Source organism: Polyodon spathula, chromosome 7, assembly GCF_017654505.1.
Source record: "Polyodon spathula isolate WHYD16114869_AA chromosome 7, ASM1765450v1, whole genome shotgun sequence".
NCBI classification, from domain to species: Eukaryota; Metazoa; Chordata; class Actinopteri; order Acipenseriformes; family Polyodontidae; genus Polyodon; species Polyodon spathula.
The window spans coordinates 1,976,661-2,003,265 of NC_054540.1; the positions used below are offsets into that span (position 1 = coordinate 1,976,661).

The window sequence follows — 26,605 nt, forward strand, 5'->3', positions numbered from 1 at the left end:
TGAATAGGATCGTAAAATTGTGTCAAGACTAAACTATCCAAGTTTCATGAAATCAGTGGAAAACGACTGGGTTCATATTCGGAAAGAACCCCCTTCGCCCTATTAAAACTAGTCATGTATTATCATAACCGCATTATCTCATCCACCTCACCTGGTCGTGTGCCCACCTTTCCTTACTCAAATCAGAAGGGCGCTGTTTGATAGACCGCCTGCCTTCAGTTTCTAATCTCACACAAACAGACCCATCGCATTACCGACATTTACACCGGAAACCGAAAGAGAATGAGAACGCACTCATGCAGCTCTACTGCCTGGCAATCGTTTTAAACGCAGTGTACTTTTATTTTTTGGAACGTAATTGCATTGTTAAGGCAGAAGGTGATTGTTTGTAACCCCCCTTATCCTGCCCGACTGCCTCCTTGCAGTTGTGATAGAGCATGGCCCCAATCAGCTAGCTAGTTGGCTCTCTCACAAAGCGAATCTCTCTCTCCTCCTCCCTCTCACTCACTCCATAACGAGGCTGCGAGAGACACAGCATTGAATTACAACGGCAAGAAAAAAAAAAGAAAAAAAAAGCATAGTAGGGATACAAACGTAAGAGACTGGCTGTACCGAGATTGAAATGCACCTAAGATTTATATTCCAAACCTTCTGAATGAACACTTTGCAGAGAAATGCCGGGCTGGAAAAAGAGTATCCCCGCCTGTCTGCAGACCGAGGAGGGAGGTAAGAGGAGATTTATAAAATACAATCCAGCAGTGATTGCTTGCATCGAGTCAGCTGGAATGGAGAAAGGGGGTGGCTAAGGTAGCACCTTGGCTTCAGACCAGCTTTCATATTCCCAACGCGAGGGTGCTGGAAGTTCGCGTGTTCGGGCACGTTGTGTTTATAAGATTGATTTAGCAGCCTTTCCTTCACTACTTCGTTTTCTGGAACCAAATCCCGCCGCTGTTCCCACTCTCCTGCTTATCTCTGCCTAACTTTTTTTGTAGCTGTGATAGTCGTAATACAGTGCGCTGCAAGCCCACTCAGCGACTCGCGGCTACGTTTTAATCAGGCCTGGGTTGTGAAATATTTATTACATTTATAGATTTTTATGTATTTATTTATTTTACAATCCAACACCGCTTAACTCCCAATCAACCAATGCCATACACATTTTTTTTTTCTATTATTCTTTTCAGTTCGCAGGGACCTGATGAACACAGTTGCTTGCGAAACGGTTTCATTGTAACCGTGCCTTGCAGCGTGCACGCAATGTACCTGTTCGCTTGTAAATGTGTGATGGTTTGTATTTGTTGAACGCTTCTTTCGGCTACGCGTCAGTGGAGCGCCCAAGTCTTTGGTCGAAAGGGTACTAACACTCTTGTATTCGGTGCGATCTGGGAATGGCACACCTGGGCGGTGTGGGAGAGGTAGACACGATTACAGCATTGGGAGTGTTGACAAGGGTGGAAGAGGAAGAAAGCATTTTATGTCGCTGCGAGGCATGCGTTGTTCGACAGTTTAATCTCCAGCATTACAGACCTGAAGTTTAACATACCTTCCTGCCCGTGACAACGCTGTTTTTTTTTATTAAGACAGATTGCTGTTTTTATTCTGACTAGTGTCGTTTTGTGTGAGCTGATATACACAGTTGTTTGACACGAGCGTTGGAAAGTATGACAGTATGTTTGTCAACTAGGTCAAAACACTAAATAAAAAATCTCCCAGATAATATATATATATATATATATATATATACTTATGTATATATATATATATATATATATATAATATATAATATATATATAATTATTGATAATAAATATTATTTATAAAAATATATTGTTAAATGCAAAAAAAAAGCAATGTTCGGATAAGGATCACAAAGGATAGTTATGGAAATATTTCAAATGATGCATTTTCTTTGCATTTTAGGGAATGCACATAAACAAATGACCTATTTTAATACTGAATTTCAGTTTTTAAGTGTAACTTTGGTCAAATATTTATAAATAATGAATTACAAATCCATAACAAGCATTCAGATAAAAAACGATTATACAGTGAAACTTGTAATGCAATAAAAGAAAATCCATTCCATTTCTCAAACCAAGGTTTCCGAATGAAAGCCCCTGTGAAGGGGTTAGTGGAGGCGTCCTATTCTTGCACAGATCTGGAGAACTGAATCCAGTTATCATGACACTTGGCAGTAACATTATTTAGCATCAGTTATTGTGAGTATCAGACTCTGAGGATATATGGAGGTGTCTGTCTGTCTGTCCATCTGCTCATTTCATTTTTGCATATGTCTGCAGAACCTCTGAATAAACACTTCTAATTATTTTGATTCTGTAGTATTCTGTACTTACTTGAATGTACAGCTGTGCCAATGGGGGATGACAGGCTTGTATGTTGGGTCCTGAGCTGTGCAATCACTGAGCGTCCTTGCTGAGTACTGTGCAGAGGAAATTACACACACACGCTATACAAGACATGTAGTGCTTACACTTTGTTTCTGATAATATTATATCACTTTAACTACTACTGCATATACACTTCTATTGCGTGCGTGTGTGTGTGTGTGTGTGTGTGTGTGTGTGTGTGTGTGTGTGTGTGTGTGTGATGTACAGGCTTTGTCTAATGCAATGTCAGCCAAGGAAGGTTCTGGATCCAGATATGGTTTACTGAACTCCACAATATGTCTCTCTCGATTTAGAGGTGAACACTGGGCAAGAGTTAGTTCTCAGCATGCACAAAGCAAATGAGATGTGTGTGTTGATGTCTCTGAGTGATTGTACTCCTGTTCTACGTAGGCCTGCTGTTTTACATATAGATTGAGAATACGCACAGTAGTTTTTTGATGATTCATGCATCATGTATACAATATGAATACAGACCATTGTATGATTGAAATGTATTCAAAGCCCCATCTTTCCACATACAGTATATTGGTTTTAGCTAAACATGCCTTGACTGCATGTAATAGCAATGAATAATAATGAATGGCAAAGTCTTGACATTTTCCATTGTATCAGCTTCATAGTAATTTAGCCTCATTAAAGGTTTTTTATTATGCTATTGGAATTATTTAATTGTCTTGCCTGTGCTCGGATAATGTGAATTGTCATTCTAACATTCAGTTCCTCAATATATACTGCTACCTTGTGACTAGTAGGATTTGCATACTCTTTTATTTTTAATCCAAAGTGAAACATTACAACTTCCGAGACTCTCTTAATTTTAAGCTTATTTGCACTTAAAATTCAGGGCACGTTTTGCCAAGATCTCGGAGTGAGTTGGTGAACCAAATCCAGTTAAAGAAGTAAATGCTCTTCTGGGGTGACATTTGAGCAAATACTTGAAGATAAGAGGAATGTTTCTGAAATTGGAAAAGGATATTAAACAGAACCAATCAGCTTAAAGGCGTTCTGACAGCTACTGATGTTGATTTCATGATTGATCACGGTGACAGTTGTCTGCTGGCTTACAGAATTTATTTTGTTCTCTTCCCGTTCTTCTCGGAGGTGCCATGCTAGTACTGTTTTCCTCATTGGGGATTGTTCCAGTGGTTCTTTAAAATTAAATATTTTTTCAATTTTTTCATCCAGTTCTTAGTTGACACTGCGTTTTGAATTACAGCACGCCCCTCCACCCGGAGTGCCCAGAAGTATGCTTCTCCCAGGCAGTTGCATCACAAGGGGAAAGTAATACATTCATTATTGAAGGGCTTTAACCCTGAAAGTGAAAGCAGCCCTTTAAAGCACTTCTGTGTTAGGCATTAGCCCATGCTTGTGTGTAGAAGCACAGCTTCAATTTGAGAAATCCAGTACAGCCACATGCTGCGCCTCGGTAAAATATCCTAAAGTGAGAAGGCATTGTAAGGTGGATAGCATCTGCACTAGAGCTGTTAGTGAAGCTCTGTGCACAGGAGCCTGTTCAATGCTGATATGCTTCCCTGCGTCACTTCCTCAAATCAGTCAAGAGGAGTTTGCTAGAATAGCTATTAGAGGCATTCCAAAAAAACAAGTGGGAACAGCACCCGAGGATGTGAAATATCAATAGACAACAGGATCTGTGTGTGTGTACATGTGCGTGTGTGTGTGTATGTATGTGTATGTGTGTGTGTTTTACATCAGGTATGTGACACCTGTTTATTTTACCTTTTTTTTTTTCTTGGCATGAATATCTCTGCTCTGACTGCATTTGACCAGAAGTCATGTCATTGACTAGCAAAGTCGCTGCAACCCGTTGTATAATTAATAGGATTCATGATGTTTCAATAAAGATCTCGAGTCAGCTGAAAGTAAATAAGGTACTTTAAAAAGCGAGTGATTTATTATGGGGTTTTGTGAGCCCCTGAAATAAAAAATATATTGACCAGAAGCAGATCTAGATCCAGATAAAGAAAAAAGAGGCAGCTCATTGTATCCTCTTCTATTCTCAAAACGTGTTCTGAAGATAAGCAGTCCTCTTCAATGACTGTATTTAAATAACAAGAGACATAGCATGCAGCCACTATATCTCCCTCGCTGCGGACAGTAAAGGGTTAATGTACTTTAAACACCAGTCAAGTGGGGGAGGCTTGTGTAATTCAGTTCGATTAACTGTGGGGGGTGGGGGTGGGGTCCTATCTTTAGCATAGCTTTCAGCTGTGTCACTTGGATACATTCATTACATCTTTTAACACACATTTAATCTGATTAAAAATAATAATGCTGCCGTGAGTATTCTGCCCTGGCATTAAGACACACAGTTTGTGAAGCGTCATCTGTTTGTGTTAAGTGAGAATGTGAAAGGATAGCGTCGATGGCAAGGCTGGGTACTGTCAGGAGACTCGGAGACAGAGAGCTGCAGTTAAGGCAAGGGGGCGCATGTTTATTTACAAACACAAAAAAATTTAAAAAACACTGAAACAAAAAAAGTACAAGGACCAAAATAAAAGGGTTAAACAAAACTCAACAAATCCAACAGCAAATCAGACACCCAAGCAGTGTTATCACGTGCATCTTACATGCACGCTTGGTTCAGGCTGGGCATTAGCCTTTACTGAACCCAACTTTCAAACTCGTCTCTCTAAACAAAGTAGTTCTGCTTTTATTTATTCATCCCAGTACTATGTTTAAAAGCTTCATTTGAAATCTGTGCATGTCTTAGGGGCACACATTTTGCAGAGACCTGTTAAGTATTTTTAGACAGCATCAAATTATACATGTGCATGGCTTGTGTTAGCTGCAAGAGACTTGCTGTGGTAAACGGCTGTCTAGTGGGAGGAAACGCATCATTGAAATGCCATTAAATAACCGTAGAAAAGAAATCGCTCACTTTGTGTCACCTTGCTGATAAATGTGTACTGCAGTTCTGTGTTAATAGTGCATTTTTGATCAGTGGTTAGAGGAAAAGAGAGAAGCTGATAAAGACCTGATTGGAGCCCAGCCTAGCACAGCAGAAGAGAGCGGTACAGCTGGGAGCAGTTTAGTTTTTCAAACTGGAATCGCTGTGCAGTATGGATTTTTCACAGCGGGTGATGGCTTGAGTGTGGCTGATGAAGAAGCATTCAGGCAGCTGGCATCAGGAGGGACAAGTTGCTGTTTGAGCGTTTTTTTTTCTCTAAAGGTGAAACGGGGCATTCTCTTGGGGGTTTATTTTCCCACAGTACCCTTTCGCCATCATATGATTCCTGCTGCCACTTTTAATGTAAACGCATAATGTATCCTCACAATGGATTCTTTGCTAATTCTGCCTTGTTGTCTGCAAAATTTAACAGGAGGAGTGTCTCCATAAAGACATTCTGTCTGAAACAAACAGTGTGTAGTGTGGTGACTACATCCTTTACACAGTAAAGAGATCAGTTTCTTTTAAGGATTGTATAGCTAGAAAAATAGCTTATAGCTCATTTCTTCATTGTCAGATTTATAATTAAGTTGATAATGAAATGGTCATGCTTAAACATTGCAAATTTATACCTTTATTAAATGCAGGTACAGTGGAAAGAAATAAACTAAATAATAATGAAATAGGCAATTCATTTAGCTTGCTTACTTCAGAAAAGCCCTGCTTTGAGTGCAGTACCTTGGGTCTTGAGATTTTCAGCATAGAAGAATGCAGTGCTTTGCCATTTATTGTTCCTGTCTTTTTTTGCTTTTAAGTTTAACATATCAATTTGAACATAAAGCCTGCACATAATAATTACAGAGAATAAGAACTGATTATCATATTAATAAAATCCAAACAGTGTGCAGGCAGCACATCCAGAGTTCAGGTATGTCAGGAAGGGAAGCTCTTAATAAAACCTGAACTGGATCACATTGCAATTCACTGGCAGTCGATTTGCTGCCTCTGTTGCTGTTCTTATCTGCAAATCTCTGGTGCTGTGTAAGAGTATTCATCCTTTTTTATCTAGCACAGCAGCTTCCAAAGAAGAGGATGCATGAAACTGATGGTAATTCTGACATATTTCTCTTGTCCAGCACAAGCTTGCCCTAAACAAGTCCTGTCCAGCTTGCACTTAGTGTAACATCATGGGATAAATCCATCTAGCCCTTCCACTGTCTACCTGATGATTGGAAATCCGGGACGGAAGTGATCCTGATTAGAAATTGCGCAGTGAAATGTCACAGCGGGTCAGTGAACTCCAGCGAGGAGGAGGAGGAGGAGATTTCTGTGCGATCACATTAATGTATTGCTTAAGAAATGGATTCACTGCACCGTATTGCCTCTTTCGAATGCCTGCGATCCTATTGGTCTCTTACCTGAGGCAGATGCCTTGGGGGGCAAAGAGACCATGGTGACTCAGACAGGAAAACAAGAACTTGATCAGCTGCAGAGAACGTTTCTGCCATTTTCCAGGGCTCTTTCCATTGGGCTGATTCATTCAGGGAGAGGGAGAGACTTGTCACGCACACACACTGTAGGGTCAGCCCAGCTCGTGTGGCTCAAGTGGGGGGGTTCAACCCCTTATGTCAATCACTCATGTTCACTATTGTCTGATATAAAATACCTTGAAACAGGCTTTCAAAGTTAATCTTTTTTTTAAATTATTATTTTTTGTTGGGATCATCTCCCACATGGAGAAAAAGAATGTCAAAGGTCATCAAAGTGGGCTTTACAAAAAAAGATGTTTGTCAATGTCACACCTGTGATGTCTTACACAGATCTTCTTTGGTATAAAGAGAACGTCTCCATCACATGTCATTTATGTGCATCATCAGCCACAAATGGAAGAAACGGCATATGACCTGAAATGACCTACAGTGTGTGTGTGTGTGTATGTATGTTTTTTTATATATATATATATATATATATATATATTTATATATAATATATATATATACATAATATATATATATAGATATATATATATATATTATAAAATCAGTATTGAAATCCTATCTGTAAATGTGTTATAGAACTAAAAGAATCTGACTGAAAACATTGAGACATTGATAAAAACTTTTGGTCAAAACGTTTGTCATTGAGGGCATTGAGAGAGACTTGCTTCTAGGTGAAATATGTCAAATAATGTTATACGTTTATTTGGTATTAATACAGTAGATCTTTAGTGTTTTTATGGTTATAGGTGATTTGTTTCATTATGCACTTTCGAGTTGTATCCAGTTGTAATACACAGTGGTGCTGATCTTCTATCAAATCTAGATAGTTTTCTAATCTAGATCTAGGTAAGCGGTTGTCTTGCCGGTATGTCTTGTGCGTGCTGCTTCTCGTTTTAATGAAGCTGTTGTAGCACTCATGCTTCTGTTCTGATAGATGGGTCATCATCTCTGCTTGAGCAGGATCCCAGTGAGACCCAGCTGTGATGCAGGTTTGGGTTAAACAGGGAGGTCATGGGCACAGTGGGTTCGCAGGTGTTGCGTTATATCATTATTTCCATTGTTGAGAGACTGTGACATTTGAGTCACAAGTTGAATTTAGATCTAGTTTTGACTTGCTTCCAGGATCCAGCTGTTTTGGATAATGGGCCTTGCTTATTTATTCATCATGTTGATTAAGGGTTTAGTGTATTGCACCAAACCCAGCGGATTTCATCATTTCCACCCATCAGAAGGTAAAGTTTGCAATGATATGCACAGTTTGGTTTGAGAATGTCAGTTGTGCTTACTCTTCTAAAAAGTTTCCCATGGTGAAAGAATAGGAAAGTGTAATAAAGCACAGTGAAAGCACTAAATCACTAAATGTGACCAACAGTGGTGAACTATCTGTCTTTATTTTTATATAGCGTCTTTCAAAATAGATCGCCGCAAAGCGCTTTACAAGGATACAAACATTAATAAATATTACAAAAAGTGACAATAAGTAAAAATGAACAGAATAAAAACAAAACAATAAAATGCACATGAACCAGTGAGAAAACATTAAATATATATACAATATATAATATATATATATTATATATATATATATATATATATAATATATATTATAAACTAATATTTTTAAAAAAAATCTTCCGTTTTAGATACACTATAGTGATATCAGAAACCCTTTGGGTACTATAATGATATTAATACTGTACACTTTGAATTGGGGTTCCCTGAGGTGATTTGTAAACTTGGTGAACCTATAGGTAATTGGGTCTTTAAATCAATTATATATATTTATATATATATATATATATATATATATATATATATATATATATATATATATATATCGCACTTCGCCATCACCCCACTCCATCGGCAGTTTTCTGATACAAAGCCCATCATACTTGTTTATCCGTCACAGCCCGTGTTTTTTTTTTTTTGTCTTTATTGTGCAGTTACACAGCGCTTCCTCCAGTTTCACAAAATGCAGCCAAAACAAAAGTGAACGAGACAAGCTAGGGTAATGCAACAGTTACTCATTACACAGTTTTAGATACTGTGATGTATTTTCATTTAAATCTGTGATTTTTAGTTGTGTTTGTGCATTTTCATTTGCAAGTGAACTGTGACATTAGGGCCTTATCGAGCAGCATTATATTCCGTAATTTTAAATACTGACTTTGGATACGGTTTTAATTCTGGAAGTGTTGTGGGCTTTTATTTTTTTAATCTTTTGCTAAATTGCATTGGCTTTTACGTTGTACGCAGTTCTGTGCGTGGGTAAAATGTTGTTTTTATTTTACTGTTGGGTCGTTAACGGGGAATTTGACATACTGCTACAATATGTACCGGATTTAAAAGTATGTACTGTATTACAGTCCGCGTGTTGTCTCTTCTGGCAACTGATATTTGTTGAAAATATAGTACTGTATCAATAAAATGAATACAGTACATCTAATTGGAAGCATGCTTATTTTAAAACAGTCCTTTTGGATATATGTTTTTGATATTGTATCTTTTTTGGTGTTCCTTGAAAAGTGGACAAGTTTTGGAACCAAAATTTTGGGCCAAAATTAAATAATCGAAGATGCGCCACACGCGTTTAACCGTCACTGTGGTTTTTTTTCCCATTTCAATAGAAGTTTAAACTAGCATTTTTGGGATGAATATATAATCTTACATTTTCATATCATTTATAGTGCTACATGAATGTATATTAGACTGCATTTGTACAGTTTTATGAGCAGATGGAAAATAAGTTACTGTCCACTTTTTATTGTAGAAACAATAACCCTGTATTTGACAAACATTTTGAAAGAAAAAGGTTCACACTTTTATTTGAATTTCTTGATACAGTTGATATAAATTATGCTAAAGAAAATGAAATTGGACAAAAGTGTCTCGGTGAGATGTAATCAGACCACGAAATGGATGGCGCCTCCGATAGTTTTTGTTTGCAAATGAGACCGTGCAATAGGAGGGTGCTGCTGTGTATTCCTGTTTGCTCAGCAAAATGCAGTGTTGCATTTACATGCAGTCATTTTTTTTCATTCATTTTCCATTAAGTGTTTTTATTAGTTGAGCCATCTGAAAAACAATTGCTACTAAAGCTTTTGTTTGTGTCCTAAATGAACAGCCTTGGCGCTCATGTTTTTAATGCTGTCACAGTGCCATCACTGCAGATTTATTAAAGAGGTGATTTATTTCTGCTTGTCTGATGCAACAGAAGAATAACGCTTCTCTGCATTTACGTGCTACAACATTTTACACAGTGCTTAGCATAGCCAAGGCCTTCTCAGAGAGTTTACCACGCAGCCAAGAAATGTAATAAACAAATCAAATGAATTCACAAGTAAAAGAAGTACATTTCAAAAAAGCATTATATACAACAAATAAAGTAGAGATTGAATTCAGGTTTCATACAAATTTGTAACCGAAAAACTTTGTGTTTTGCATCTTCCAAAGGTTACAGAAGAACACACCACTAGTCTTAGTGTGCTTAGTTTGCTACCAATTTAACACTTGCCATACTCAGTGTCTGCCTGTATCTTCTATCAGATCCATTTATGTGTGCTGGTTCATTATCCAGAATTTGGTATTCAAGTTTTAAAACTGACTTGGAGATCCAGGAACCCTGATAATGATGGGAATCACACACTACATTTGTTTTTCTCCGCTTCCAGTTGTGCTGGCTGTAAACAATTGAAAATGGATGCCCGATTTATAGCAAACCCTTTAAGAAGACAGCTTGACAACTATTTTAAAAGATGATTATTAGAATAATAGGCCCTTTAGGGGGTCAGCTCAGGCTGCAAACCCCAGAGGTATCCCAGAGACTGGGCTGCTTCATCATACCCCTCGTTTATAGACAGGCTGCAGTTTGGGATGGGTGTCCTCTACTAAATCAATAAGACTCGCACACACAATTACAAACCCCAGAGGTATCCCAGAGACTGGGCTTCTTCATCATACCCCTCGTTTATAGACAGGCTGCAGTTTGGGATGGGTGTCCTCTACTGAATCAATAAGACTCGCACACACAATTACAAACCCCAGAGGTATCCCAGAGACTGGGCTGCTTCATCATACCCCTCGTTTATAGACAGGCTGCAGTTTGGGATGGGTGTCCTCTACTAAATCAATAAGACTCGCACACACAATTACAAACCCCAGAGGTATCCCAGAGACTGGGCTGCGTCATCATACCCCTCGTTTATAGACAGGCTGCAGTTTGGGATGGGTGTCAGAGGTATCCCAGAGACTGGGCTGCGTCATCATACCCCTCGTTTATAGACAGGCTGCAGTTTGGGATGGGTGTCTTCTACTAAATCAATAAGACTCGCACACACAATTACAAACCCCAGAGGTATCCCAGAGACCGGGCTGCTTCATCATACCCCTCGTTTATAGACAGGCTGCAGTTTGGGATGGGTGTCCTCTACTAAATCAATAAGACTCGCACACACAATTACAAACCCCAGAGGTATCCCAGAGACTGGGCTGCTTCATCATACCCCTCGTTTATAGACAGGCTGCAGTTTGGGATGGGTGTCCTCTACTAAATCAATAAGACTCGCACACACAATTACAAACCCCAGAGGTATCCCAGAGACTGGGCTGCTTCATCATACCCCTCGTTTATAGACAGGCTGCAGTTTGGGATGGGTGTCCTCTACTAAATCAATAAGACTCGCACACACAATTACAAACCCCAGAGGTATCCCAGAGACTGGGCTGCTTCATCATACCCCTCGTTTATAGACAGGCTGCAGTTTGGGATGGGTGTCCTCTACTAAATCAATAAGACTCGCACACACAATTACAAACCCCAGAGGTATCCCAGAGACTGGGCTGCTTCATCATACCCCTCGTTTATAGACAGGCTGCAGTTTGGGATGGGTGTCCTCTACTAAATCAATAAGACTCGCACACACAATTACAAACCCCAGAGGTATCCCAGAGACGTTTATAGACAGGGCTGCTTCATCATACCCCTCAGAGGTATCCCAGAGTGGGCTTCTTCATCATACCCCTGCGTATAGACAGGCTGCAGTTTGGGATGGGTGTCCTCTATTAAATCAATAAGACTCGCACACACAATTACAAACCCCAGAGGTATCCCAGAGACTGGGCTGCTTCATCATACCCCTCGTTTATAGACAGGCTGCAGTTTGGGATGTTGTCCTCCACTACTAAAGCAGTAAGACTCGCACACGCAATCACAAAAACTCATGCACTAGCCTTGAAAGGAAAGGCCTTTTATGACAAACTAGGCAGTGCCCATCATTTCAGATGGGTACAGTCTTATTGTGACTAACTAGGTGTTTCATTGTATTTGTGCAGAGCAGGTACTGGCCAATACAGCTGGCTCACTATTGTCTAGGTTATTTGTGTGTACCGAAGGTTAGTAAAATCAGAGACCAAGCTTTCTCAATGTATTCGTGTTTAGCTGTCCCAGTTCTCTTCTGTCGGTCACTAGCTGCATTTAACCACATGGAGACTGAGTTGATAGTGGCTCTTTTTATTGTGTTTTATTTATTGTTAATAAGGGGTTTGTGAAATCAGTCAGTTTAGAGAGTTGGAGAGGAAACAGCAGCAGGATTAATTGTTAAATGTTTTTTGAATGTTACTGTTTACACTAGATCATTGAATTGACCTCAATGTCTTCATTCTTTTTTTTTTTTCTGATTGCAGTTTGGGGATAGTGATGCTCAAACTCCTCGCCACCCACTAGGCTCCTTGCAAGCTCTGATAAATCTTTGCTTCAACCCTTTTATATAACACAGCTGATTGCATGGTAGCTCGGTCCCTTTGCATGGCATGCCTCGTCTGCTCGAGTCACTAATGCTTTCTGTACACGTTGGTGGAGATGCACAGTGTGCTGTTTAGGTGAATGGACTGGAAGTTTCCCGTCCGGCTGACAGTATCAGGGATTAATCGTGGCGTTACAGTGGGTTCGCTGTCAGTCAGCTCCCTGATAGATGACTGATTTTATGGCCTGTTACCGTCATGATTAGTCTGCGTTGGGAGGGAAGTCACACAGCAGCAGCTCAGAGGCAGTGATTCATCTAGCTTCAGGATAGATCAGCTTCTGCCCCAGTGGTGGGCATTGCTGTGTATTTCTGAAGGTGCTTTCCCTTAAAACTTTAAATGATTCGTGGTGGTGTCGGTCTCGGCGCTGTCGGTGGGTTTGACTTGCAGTCAGGTACCATGAATTCAGATAAACATCCTTGTAAGAGACCATTATACATTGAAAGGACCATAAAAGGTGTCAGTGATGGTGTCTATGAGGATGACCCAGAATGCATGTAGTTACACAGCTGAAGATAGGTCTACATTCTTGTGTACTGGTCGAGGAACTGGATAGATTTAACGTTGAAACGTTGCTTGGTGTCAAATCACTTTTTAAGTTTGTACAAAATCTCATGGAAGACAATCTGGCCAGACTATCAGAGGTTGTTCTGTTTCTAGGCACATTCAACATCTAGTCTTTTCCTCTGATTTCGATCGGTTACGAAGTCTCTTGGAAAGCGCTTCTTTGCTGGTCTTGCTTTACAAGCTGGGCTACCCTCAATAAGGCCAAGTCTTAAGATTTTGTAATTGCAGCACATTGAGGACTCCTGGAAGGGTTTTTCTGTTCTGTTATCCAGCTGTACTGGTATTCTAGTTCCTCCTGCTTTCTGTCCTTTGTAATGCTAGATATGGTATAGATAATCTTATATAGTTGTTACTGTCTTTTTTGGGTCATTGAATGTGACTGATTTCCTTCTGCTTTCTAAACAATACATATTTGACAGTGCAATAAAATTAAGTATGGACAAATGGAAGACGCAAATGCATGAGAGCCTCATGAGTCGGATGCCATTGTTTCCCCTTTAATTCAGCTCCCCTCTATTGTGGGAGAGATCCATGATAAACCTGTGTGAATCCCCGCAGTACATGCACTGTGCATTAACCTGTGTGTATCCCTGCAGTACATGCACTGTGCATTAACCTGTGTGAATCCCCGCAGTACATGCACTGTGCATTAACCTGTGTGAATCCCCGCAGTACATGCACTGTGCATTAACCTGTGTGAATCCCCGCAGTACATGCACTGTGCATTAACCTGTGTGAATCCCTGCAGTACATGCCCTGAGCATTAACCTGTGTGAATCCCCGCAGTACATGCACTGTGCATTAACCTGTGTGAATCCCCGCAGTACATGCACTGTGCATTAACCTGTGTGAATCCCCCCAGTACATGCATGCATTAACCTGTGTGAAGCATTAACCTGTGTGAATCCCTGCAGTACATGCACTGTGCATTAACCTGTGTGAATCCCTGCAGTACATGCACTGTGCATTAACCTGTGTGAATCCCCGCAGTACATGCATTAACCTGTGTGCATTGCAACCTGCATTAACCTGTGTGAATCCCTGCAGTACATGCACTATGCATTAACCTGTGTGAATCCCTGCAGTACATGCACTGTGCATTAACCTTTTCACTTTCCAAGCAGCCCCAAGAACAGGGCAAAAAAATGATGAAAACACCCTTCCTGTATGTGTTTGAGCTTCTGCTTGTCTGTGTGTTTGCTGAGCATTCAGATTCATCTGATAAATGCACAATAGAACACAGAGCTGAGGACTGTACCAGGCGATTTCTTTAAACCATGACCGAGCAGAAGCTATTCTGAAGTGTGTTATCACCAATATGAATGCGGGTGTTTTCATCAACTGCTGATCGTACGGATCCTTGATTGGCAGTGCTGTGTGCAATGTTATTACTCTTTGAACCGTATGAACTGCAGTCCTTGCTTTTTGATTTTGTTGGCTATAGTAGAGCGTTATCTGTTAACTTCATTCTATTCCACTGGTTGTCTATAGAAAAGTCTTTTGCAAGGTGGATTAATGTAGTTTGGGAGATTCCAGCTTTCTTTGTATATTTTACTTCCAGCCTGCTTTGCTTGGCATGCATTGTTTCAGTGAAGCTGCGTGTGTGTGCCTGTGTTTGTGTGTGCGCCACTCTTCTCAAATAATGAGATGGGGTTCAGATTATCTAGAATAGTTGTGTATATTTTTCCTTGTTGTGCTATTGTCAAACAAATCAGTATTATGTATAATTATAATTAGGGCTTCTGTTTTTTGGGTTTTATTAATTCAATTTTTCGGTGCTTATTTTGAGCTATTTTTTAGTTTTAAAAGCGTTTTTTTTTTTTGGGATCCTTCATTTTTGATATACTGTATGAAATATACTGTGTGTTTTCGGTTACTTTCCAAAATGCTTGAACGTTTTTTTTGTGTGTGTGTGTGAAACTGTGTATAGTAGTAACTCAACAGTACTTGTATACTTAAGTTGTACCTTTCTTTAGCTGTCTTCCACAGCGGAATCTCTATGGTCACGGGCACATTCTTCTGGGGTTTTTGTGTGGAGGCATTTTTGTACATTTCCCCACAATTCTGTTTTAAATCCTCTATATCTTAACTGTAATACAGCTTTAAATCTCGCTAAGAATCCTGATTGCAGTCTCATTTTAAATCTCGCAAGCGGAGTCTCCAATAGAAATGTGGGAATGTGCTGTCACTGGGTTGAAAGGTGGGTTGAAACGAGTCAATGATAGCTACAAGTCAGTAGGGCGGGACATTGCCCAGCAACACTGGCAAATGTATTTATTATTATTTTTGTAGTAGATTTTATTTTTTTGAATAGGAAAAGGGTAAAGTCAACGTGAATAGATTAACCATTTCCACAGTGTTTATTGGCTATCCACCGATTTCATTATTGGTTGAAACCGAAACTTAAAAGCCCTAATTATAATGTACTGCTTACAATATGTAGACACCGTTACTGTAGCTATGATGCAATTTTAATGTTCTTTCTTGGATATGCCAAATGTTTGCCAATTTCAAAAGATCATTCCAGCTCAAGTGGACCAACTGAGCTTTTTTCACCAAGGTCTAGGTCAAGATCCTCACAGTTTCTTTTAAGTTTTCCTCTGATGAACAGACATACTGTATGAAGTGGAAAGAGAAACTTGGAATAAGTACTTTAAAATAGAATTCAGTTCAGCACTCGGTCGTGAAGCCTGATGTGCATCGCAGCAGATATTAGTGGAGTTAATGTCTTTGTATTGTTCTCTGGGTGGTAGGCTGATACTGCAGCTTTTATAATTGACCTAGTAAATATCATTACGAATGCTGCTATATGAGCGCTTGCACAAGATTTTTTGAAAGGTTTGAAAACCCCCAAACTGTTAATGGAAGATTAGAAAATCATTGAGGCAGAATGCAAGCAACATAGGACTGCATTCATAACCCATATTCACACATAGCTTAATACAATAGAACCTATGAAGCATAGGTGGGGTTTGTTAGAGACACAGCCAATCTGGAAAGCAGACTGTGATAGTTTGTAGGTGGAACACTATAATGTGTGATTGCACTGTTATTTATAGGCTAACTGTAAGGGTATGGGTCCTGTTATTGCATACACATGTAGAGGCTCCGGCTCTACACAGAAGGTTCCAGAGATTCTAGTCCTTGTATAAGACTTCACTGTTCAGTATCTGACATCACACACCTGTTTAGGCTTGAATTAAACTGCTTCTGAAGACTGTGGACTGACTTTATTAAAATCCACTGTGTACAGTAGGCATTCAGATATGGCTTTTCTCATCAACAAGTCTTGTGCTTTATAAAAATAAGTGAGATTTTGTTCCCCTCTCTATCGCATTGCTATTCAAGAAGTGGCTGCATGCCCTGCGGGAATGCAGATATCTTCCAAGCGCAGTTCAATGTGTTCTTCCTGTTCCTGTGCCTGTGCCTTGAATCGGTGGGATAATGCTTTTAACCCACGAGAGGAATCCTCTCGTTCTCATTTCTGGCTTCTTTACCCACATTTAAATGGTGTAATAACTTTTGTGCTGTATGCTTGCCTTTTTTTCTAGCTTGCCAGTGCTCTCTATGCATCGCCGCTCATTGTTTTGAAGGGGTTTCGCTGCCGTGGAGATTTAAAAAAATGATTTCCAAGTTATGCACCTCTTACTTTGTCTTGTAATTTTTAATGCTGGCAGCATTTTTTATCATCTTTCTGCAGATTCCTGTCACCCAGTCCTTCTGGCCCAGAAACCTTTTGAGAAAAGACTTTTTGCAGCCGAGCAGCTAGATGTGCGTTTGTTTTTTTTTTTCTTTCAGGGTTTAGATTTTTGTCCTCCACTTTCCACAGGCAGTGAAATGAATCAAATGCATTTTGATAAGCTGAACCAACAAATGCACATTGATTCCTTTTCTGGTGTTTGAATTGGTACCTGCATTGATCTCTCTTGTAAAATAGAGCAGTAAGCATTGTGCTGTGCTTTCGCAGTCTCTGCTGTATTCACTGGTAGAATTAATGCATGCCAAGGGAATTGTACAGTTGTGAAGTACTTTCACAACAAATTGTTCTTCTGTGAACACTGGAGAGGAAATATACATTTAGCAATGTGTTTTACATTGCAGTTATTTCTCCCTTGCCATCTGCCAAAGTCTTTAAATTACCCTGTTCTGTATTTAAAGTATTACATATTAGAGCCAGTAGCAAATCACATACACAATTGAGATTATGTTATGATTATATTTCCCACCAGCTGTGGAATATGTGTCTTTTTGGTATCCACGGTGTATTTTTTGAAGTCATGGTCCCAGAAAAACAGGTTTCCTGAAGATTTACTGTGTGCAAATATTATATACCTCTCAACCTATACCACGTCTGTTGGGATAGATTCAATTTTTGTACACAGTGCATGAAACTTTTAAGAAATCCTCAGCCGTGTGTGTGTGTGTGTGTGTGTGTGTGTGTCTATATATATATATATATACTCATGCAAATTGTCTCTTGATAACACAATATAAAAACATGAAACAGTGAGAAAATAACTAAAAGCCGGGGTCTAATCTCCATGTTTTTGTCAATTAGTTTATTATTGACACAAACATTTGAAGACACAGCAAGAGAGGGTTTCTTCCAGAGATAGCCAAGCATTTGGTTCTGCAGATATTTTTGTTTTTGTTTTTGTGAATAGTAGTATTTTATAGAAATGTTCAGGTAGATAAAAGCACCCTGACTTCAAAAATGCTACAACACAAAGCAGACTTAATAACACATCCATATTTAAACTAACATTGGGACAGGATCCCGCTGTTGCTGTGAACGTCAGAGAGGAACACAGCTTGTACTATTGTTCTTTTGTTCTGTCGATCCTGCCTCCCCTGGGTCTCCTCCCTCTTCACTCCGTGTCATCTTCCTCCATCATAGAGACTGTTCTTTACTCATATCTGTCCGCCCCCTGAGTGCATGTGTGTGTGTGTGTGTGTGTGCGCGCGCGCGCATGTCTGCTGTCCTGCAGCATGCTTTTTTCAGAGCCGCTGTTTGGCCATGGTGTTTAACCCAGGTTCTATCTGTGTCGTTGCTGTCAGGAGTCCCAGGTGCTTGTTGAAGATAAAGAGCAGAGTTACTGACCCCAACGATCAGGCCACAGAGCCTCGCCTCTCCAGATAAGGAAGCATGGGGGCAGGGCCCGGTTCACAATGAGCATGATGTTTGTTCAAAGCGCTACCCCGCATCAATACTTTCAGATGAAAAGAGCTTGAAATATTCATTATCTCTGAAGCTCTGGGTTGTCAGGGATTTGAAGCTTTTAACAGTGGTTAGCATTCTGAGAGCACTCTGTCCTGTATTATGTTTGTAGCAGTGTTTATGTGCACTGTATAAGGATGTCTTCGAGGCTGTCTGTGCTCACTGCAAAAATGAGACATTTAAAATCAATATTTAGGACCCCTGTTGAAGGGAAATCCCAGACTAAAAGCCAAGATCTTTTATTTTTATGCCTTCCCTTATAAACGTTTCCCATAGGAAAATCACAGCACAGTGTAATAAAGCACAGTGAAAGCATGGTAAAGCACAGCGTGGTATAGTAAAGCATATTAATAAACCAAGATAAACTGTAGTAAATACATAGTAATAACCATGGTAAAACTTTCGTAATGTTTCCTTTGTCTTTTCAAGTTTGCAAATATATTGAGTGGATCTGGGTTCTGTTCATATATGCAGATATGCGGTTTTTATTTATCTCTATGTCTGTCTTTGCCTATTAGTGAGTGTGTCTGGTAATTTATAACTTGGCTGGTTCCTCCTACTCGCTGTCCATACAGGTAGAGTTGGCTGGGCCAGCAGAGTTGAAAGCTCATGTTGTCACATGGCAAATTTTTACATTTAATAGTGTAAGTGTTTGTAACCCTTTTGTGTTAACGGCTGTGTAACATTCAAACTGTCCTTACGGGTGACTTGATTTAGAACTGTATAGTCATATTTTATATTTCAATGCTATCTTTCAAATTTGACATACACTTTTCCCATGCAGTGTTGAATTGTAGTAGTTTGCAACGTATACTATTGAAATAAAAAATCTATTGTAAGATCCTAATGAATCTGCGAATTTTCAGGAAATCATATTATGTGCATGCACTGTGCAGTTCAGTTGAAACCATTCACAGCTCCCTCCTCTTTCCCCATCATTATAGTGCCATTGCTGTGGTGTGGAAGATTGCCTTGTGCTGACCCGAACTAAATGGCAAGTCCTAGAATGCTTGCGGAACTCTGGCTGCAGAATTTCATTGGGTCGTTATTAGTTTATTGGTTTACTGTACATGGCATGGCTCCTGAAAGAAGATTATCTTTGAGTGTAACTGAAACGCACACATTTGAATTGTTTTACAACTCCATTATTAACATACCCAGGGAATGATTAACCCTTATGTCTGTTTAGGAGTAGTGTGGTCGCTGTAGATGTTGTTTTTTTTGTATTGTTTTTTTTTTTTTTTTTAATGTGGTTCGTTATACAGTAGGTATGGAATATCAGAATTATATTTACCAGTGTATTTTTCTTTAGGTTCACATTGTAGAATTTTCTGTTTGTTAGTCCATCCCCCCCCGCCTTGCAGTGGATGCATGCTAACCTCCAACCGGACCCCCTGCAGCACTCGCAGTGGATGCATGCTAACCTCCAACCGGACCCCCTGCAGCACTCGCAGTGGATGCATGCTAACCTCCAACCGGACCCCCTGCAGCACTCGCAGTGGATGCATGCTAACCTCCAACCGGACCCCCTGCAGCACTCGCAGTGGATGCATGCTAACCTCCAACCGGACCCCCTGCAGCACTCGCAGTGGATGCATGCTAACCTCCAACCGGACCCCCTGCAGCACTCGCAGTGGATGCATGTTAACCTCCAACCGGACCCCCTGCTGCACTCGCAGTGGATGCATGAAATACCACTTTTGTGTTTTTTTTATTTTTTTTTATTTTATATTGACAGTAATGTGCAAATCTATTAGAAGATTTGCCATTTATATGTGAATTTCCATTTTCGCTCCAGTATGTGTGAATTTTCACGATGTGTGAAAATGTAAGAACACTTCTTTGTGCTTTAATTAGGCATCTTAAGTCAAGCATTTTACCATTTGTGGCTATGTGGTCCTTTTCTCTTACTATTTAAAATGAATTGCATGTCCTCAATTTAATTTAGGGCTGTGTTCAGAGGTTCGTTCGCTAGCCAGGGATTCGAAGAGTGTTTTAAACCTTCGAAGGTTCGTCCGACGCCATTGATGCACTCTGTTTTTTTTTTCCTGTGAACAGAAACATTTTGTAGTGTAGTTGTATTGCTTCAGTAAAATATGTAGTGAATATCTAGTGTACAAGACAGTGTAAGAGAAGTGCTATGGTACAATATGTACAAACATGCAAAATATACTTTAACACTAATTTCAATTTCAAAAGCTGAGCACCGCCCCCTCCCCCCCTCCAGCTTGTGTTATCCAGAAGCAGACCTTTCATTTCTTCATTCTCCATCTTGACAGCAAAGAGTTGTATAGCGTAAGCTGCATTGAAAGAAATGTCTCTCAACCCCTCTGCTGTTTGGGATTTTTTTGTTAAATGCCCAGATGACAAAAAAAAAAAAAAATTGAATGCAAACTGTGCAAGCGACTCATAACATGGAGGTGTAACCAGTCTCTGGGTCACTTGCCAAGCATAAGTTCATATTATTATTATTATTATTATTATTATTATTATTATTATTTTTAGTAGTAGTGAAAGGTGACTGTTAAACTCCGCTGCAGTTGTGCAATGCAAGCTTACTGTATGTATCGCAAACCTCTTAAATTATGTGTAAATAAACAACGTGTATTTTTATTTTAATTATAAAAACAGGATTACTGTTCTATATAATGTATTTTTAAACTACATGTGAATGTTTTATTCCATTTATATGGATTACCCATAAAGTAGGATTTTCAATCCAATATAAACAAGTAGTTTTGGTGATGTCACCAGAAGATTATGGTAATGATTACCATTGACGGTTCGAACCTTCGAAAGTCAAAACGTATACTTCGTTGCAGCTCTCATTTAAATTAGACAATCAGTAAATTTGCCTATTTTTACCATTTTTCAAGATTCAGTTCCAGAGGTTTTATTTCACACGCACAACATACTAAAACGGCAGATGCAGTGGGGTGTTGTGTAAATGTGCACACCACTGTACAGATCGATTTTTCCATGTGCTACTCCTGCTCCACCATGCGTATTCCTAATTAACTTATAATTAACTTCTGGAAAAAACTTGCGAGCTGATAATAACCTTGACTTGGGGGGGGGGGTCAGGTTAGTTGACTAACTCCTATTCATACTGACTGATGAGCATGGAGCTATTCATGTGCAAATGATGCCTGAGAGGGAGCCCTGTTTATTGTCATTACAGTACTGTAAGTGATGAAAGAACTCCAGGAGTGGGCTGTTAAGTACAGCAGTGTTCAACCAACTGCTGCTTTTACAACATGATATACTCTTTTCAGCTTTCAATGAATGATTAATGTAAGTTCTTCAAGTGCAATTGGGGCTCTTGACCACTGACATGATATCCAGACAGCTCTTGTGTGGCACGGGCAGGGTTAGATCTCTGTGTCTTAGTGTGAGACTAATCGCTGGGCGATGCTGTTGGATTGTTGCAAGATTTGTCCCCACTGGCTGTGCCAAGTGGAATTATTAATTAGACTGAATTACCAGCCCTGCGCAAGTGAACAAGTTCATTAAACTCACCTCCAAAGCAGATACTGAATGCTTCTCTCCTTGCATATCCACTGTATATCTGTGATCATTTTGAAGACTCAAATAACACTCTTGGACTGTAAGCTGTCTGTGTTATTAATATGCAATCTTTAAGTATTGTATTTGACCTCCAAAAAGAAACCATTTCACAAATGCCATCATATTAAGTAGATGAAAGTAATTGGGGGAAGTTTGTGTCACTTTAGAAAATGCTTAACCTTAGCAGCTCCCCCTAGCTAAAGTCATCATCGTTTTTTGTTTTTTGTTTTTTTTCTTGGCTTTGAAGTTTCTGGTCGGTTTAATCAGACAGTTTCTCTATTACTGACTTGGGACCTTCAAGTAAAGATGTGTGAAATTATCTGGGATTGGCACAGATCCTTCCAGTGGAATTTCATGTATGGAATCCCACTTGGATTTGGTATCGCACTGCACTGCAGCACTATAAAGCTGTTTGTTTAATTAAGCCTTGTTTATGGATCAAGTCCACCACCTATTATGCACTTGCACCCTGTTGGCGTTATACACTTTCAGTATGAGAATGCACCCATCTACTGTACCAAAATGGTTTGAGGTGCATTACGGAGACTTTGGGCATCTTACATTGCAGTCTATGCCACCTTGTGTCAAGGGTGTGAGGCAAGTGGTGGCCTGACCAGATATTAGATACAGGTCCTAATAAAGCGGCCGTGCAGTGTATAACCCGTGCTTTATCCTACCTCACGCTCACTTGAAAAGTATTGTTCTTCGAGCTGATCTGGTAAGAAATGTCAGATGCCAGCGGCATTCCAAGAAGAGAGCACACCTATACAGGTGTATATATATCAGGTTCAGTTACCTGATAGGGTGAGTCACGGCCCTGAGGTCCAGTCATCTTTACTTTTATTCAAAACGAATCCGTCACTCTCCAACAGAGCAGCCTGTCATACAGAGGAGTTTTAAAACCACAGAGCAATAAATTGCAAGCATTGTTTGTGAGCTTGAGACAGCGCTATGGGAGGAAACGCAAATACCATCGTGCACGCTCCTGGAATATTGCACTTGATTATTGAAATATTTTCCCCTCCAGTGCTCTTGGCATTATGCCGTCAGTTAAATGCTTTGTGACATTTTTATACCCGCTTTAAAGCGAACACTGAGAAACGCTGGATTTTTGGATTTCGCATATCACTTCTACATGGAGAAGCAATTTAGACTTTATCTCAACACCCAAGCTAGAGTGGAGCAGGAAAGGTCTGCTGTTTTTCTTAGCTGCTAGGATCTGAACATTCTGATTGCTCTTATCTGTGAATGATTTTGCCTTCATGTAACTTAATTCCGTTTTTCTATGGTATGTGTAAAATACAGCAATATTTAAAATAGTTTTTTTTTCCTCGGAATGGCGCAGTAAGTGATGCATGTTGCCAATTTTGCTAATTTGTTAATGTTTCTGATCCCTTTGTAACCAGACATAGTTGTGTGGCAGCATTCTAATTTGATACAGCAACCTGCTGTTGTGTGCACGAACAATGGATGCATATGGAGATGGTTCTGTCTAAGGAAAAGCATTTTGCATTGTTCATTGAACTTTTCACTGAACCAAACTCAGACTGCAGATTGTGGGTAATTCCTTACTCTGTCCTGAACAGAGTCTTTGGTGTTTAATTAATGAGCAGTATTGTTCGTGCTCAGTATGTCAGGGTTCACGTTATTCATGATCCATTTAGGTTAGATTTTTACCCTTTTTATGTTTTTGAAAATGATCTTGATGGAGGGCTTGGTCTTGGTTACAATGACTCTGTTTTTTTTAGCGACCATAATTGGTTCAATTGACCAAAAGCCCCTGTTGCTTATAGAGATGTTTTTGTTTCTTATGTACTCTCCATTTCACTGTTGATGCAATATAATAAAAACTTATGCCCAATTGCCTTGCTTTTAATTTCACGTAATTCTCATTTCTCAGTTCTCCTGGCTGCATTCAGGTCGATCCATCAAAACCAGCTTGGTTATCATGGCTCCTTGCACTGCTCCCCTTGCACTGCCACACTGCAGAGGAGAGCCTGGATATTCACTCCTCACACTGCAGAGGGGAGAGCCTGGATATTCACTCCTCACACTGCCACACTGGAGGAGAGAGCCTGGATATTCACTCCTCACACTCCCTCACTGCAGAGGGGAGAGCCTGGATATTCACTCCTCACACTGCCACACTGGAGGGGAGAGCCTGGATATTCACTCCTCACACTCCCTCACTGGAGGGGAGAGCCTGGATATTCACTCCTCACACTCCCTCACTGGAGGGGAGAGCCTGGATATTCACTCCTCACACTCCCTCACTGGAGGGGAGAGCCTGGATATTCACTCCTCACACTGTGGAGGGGAGAGCCTGGATATTCACTCCTCACACTGCCACACTGGAGGGGAGAGCCTGGATATTCACTCCTCACACTCCCTCACTGGAGGGGAGAGCCTGGATATTCACTCCACACTGCAGAGGGGAGAGCCTGGATATTCACTCCTCACACTGACAGAGGGGAGAGCCTGGATATTCACTCCTCACACTCCCTCACTGGAGGGGAGAGCCTGGATATTCACTCCTCACACTCCCTCACTGGAGGGGAGAGCCTGGATATTCACTCCTCACACTCCCTCACTGGAGGGGAGAGCCTGGATATTCACTCCTCACACTCCCTCACTGGAGGGGAGAGCCTGGATATTCACTCCTCACACTGCCACACTGGAGGGGAGAGCCTGGATATTCACTCCTCACACTCCCTCACTGGAGGGGAGAGCCTGGATATTCACTCCTCACACTCCCTCACTGGAGGGGAGAGCCTGGATATTCACTCCTCACACTCCCTCACTGGAGAGGAGAGCCTGGATATTCACTCCTCACACTCCCACACTGGAGGGGAGAGCCTGGATATTCACTCCTCACACTGCAGAGGGGAGAGCCTGGATATTCACTCCTCACACTCCCTCACTGGAGGGGAGAGCCTGGATATTCACTCCTCACACTGCAGAGGGGAGAGCCTGGATATTCACTCCTCACACTGCCACACTGGAGGGGAGAGCCTGGATATTCACTCCTCACACTGCCACACTGGAGGGGAGAGCCTGGATATTCACTCCTCACACTCCCTCACTGGAGGGGAGAGCCTGGATATTCACTCCTCACACTGCCACACTGGAGGGGAGAGCCTGGATATTCACTCCTCACACTGCCACACTGCAGAGGAGAGCCTGGATATTCACTCCTCACACTGCCACACTGGAGGGGAGAGCCTGGATATTCACTCCTCACACTGCAGAGGGGAGAGCCTGGATATTCACTCCTCACTCCCTCACTGGAGGAGAGAGCCTTGATATTCAGATTGCTGAAGTCACCACTGGAGAGTGTGTTGGGAAACTGGTTGACGATTATTAAGGAATTAAAAGAAAAATATAATAAACAGATATACAAAACATACATCATGCCAAAGTCCTGCTAGTAAATTTGTGAGCAACTAAAAGTTTGCAGATGGTTTAAAAAGTAACTATTATTTTCAATAATATTTCAATAATATTATCAATTATTTTCTGTTTTATATTTGTAATTAATTTGGAACAATTTGTAGATTTTATTTTTCACTTTGGCATTATGGACTTTTTTGTGTTGATCAGTGGCAAAAACTCCTAATTAAATCCATTTTGATTCCATGTTGTAACACAATAAAATGTTGTGCTCAGCATTGGTTGGATTTTATGTATGTGTGTGTGTGTGTGTGTGTGTGTGTGTGTATATATACAGCTCTGGAAAAGATTAAGAGACCACTGCAAATTTTTCTTAAATCTGCATCTCTACATGTATGGCAGCCATTCCATTCCAGTGTCTGTTGAATTCCAACACAGGCACACCTCATTCTACTGAATGAGGTACTGATTAGGGGATCACCTGAACCAAATCTTATTTAACGAGGAAAAGTATAAAAACCACTCCTGTGGTCATCACTATCCTCTTGCAATAGGACCAGCTGGATGGTAAAACAGTGCTACTAGTACCTCAAAAGTAATTGAAATCAAAAAATAACTATTGACCATGCCCAAAGAGTTGAAAAGGAAAGTTTTGAGTGAGGAAAAGAAGGGTTCAATTCTGGCTTTACTGCCAGAGGGATACAGTGAGCGTCGGGTTGCTTCCATCCTTAAAATTTCAAAGACGGTGGTTCATAAGAACAAGGTCAAGCAGCACACATCGGGGACAACAAAGCTACAGACCGGCAGAGGGCGAAAACGATTCTCCACTGACCGGGATGACCGCCAACTCATTCGAATGTCACTCAGCAACCGTAGGATGACATCAAGTGGCCTACAAAAAGAATGGCCAAACGGCAGCTGGGGTGAAGTGCACGGCGAGGACGGTTCGAAACAGGCTGCTAGGGGCAGGGCTGAAGTCGTGCAAAGCTAGAAAAAAGCCCTTCATCAATGAGAAGCAAAGAAGAGCCAGGCTGAGGTTTGTAAAAGACCATAAGGATTGGACCGTAGAGGACTGGAGTAAGGTCATCTTCTCTGATGAGTCCAATTTTCAGCTTTGCCCAACACCTGGTCGTCTAATGGTTAGACGGAGACCTGGAGAGGCTTACAAGCCACAGTGTCTTGCACCCACTGTGAAATGTGGTGGAGGATCGATGATGATATGGGGGTGCTTCAGCAAGGCTGGAAT

General features: G+C 40.6%; 1 protein-coding gene across 1 annotated transcript in view; it reads left to right on the forward strand.

The window, feature by feature from the left end:
* The first annotated feature begins 515 nt into the window (after positions 1-515).
* The window catches only part of LOC121317984 (glutamate receptor-interacting protein 1-like), a 152,702-nt gene continuing 126,612 nt past the window's right edge, over positions 516-26,605 (forward strand). Inside the window, exon 1 of the mRNA XM_041254109.1 lies at positions 516-726. Coding sequence (XP_041110043.1) covers positions 675-726 — 52 coding nt within the window. The 5' untranslated portion in view covers positions 516-674. The remainder of the gene's footprint in view (positions 727-26,605) is intronic.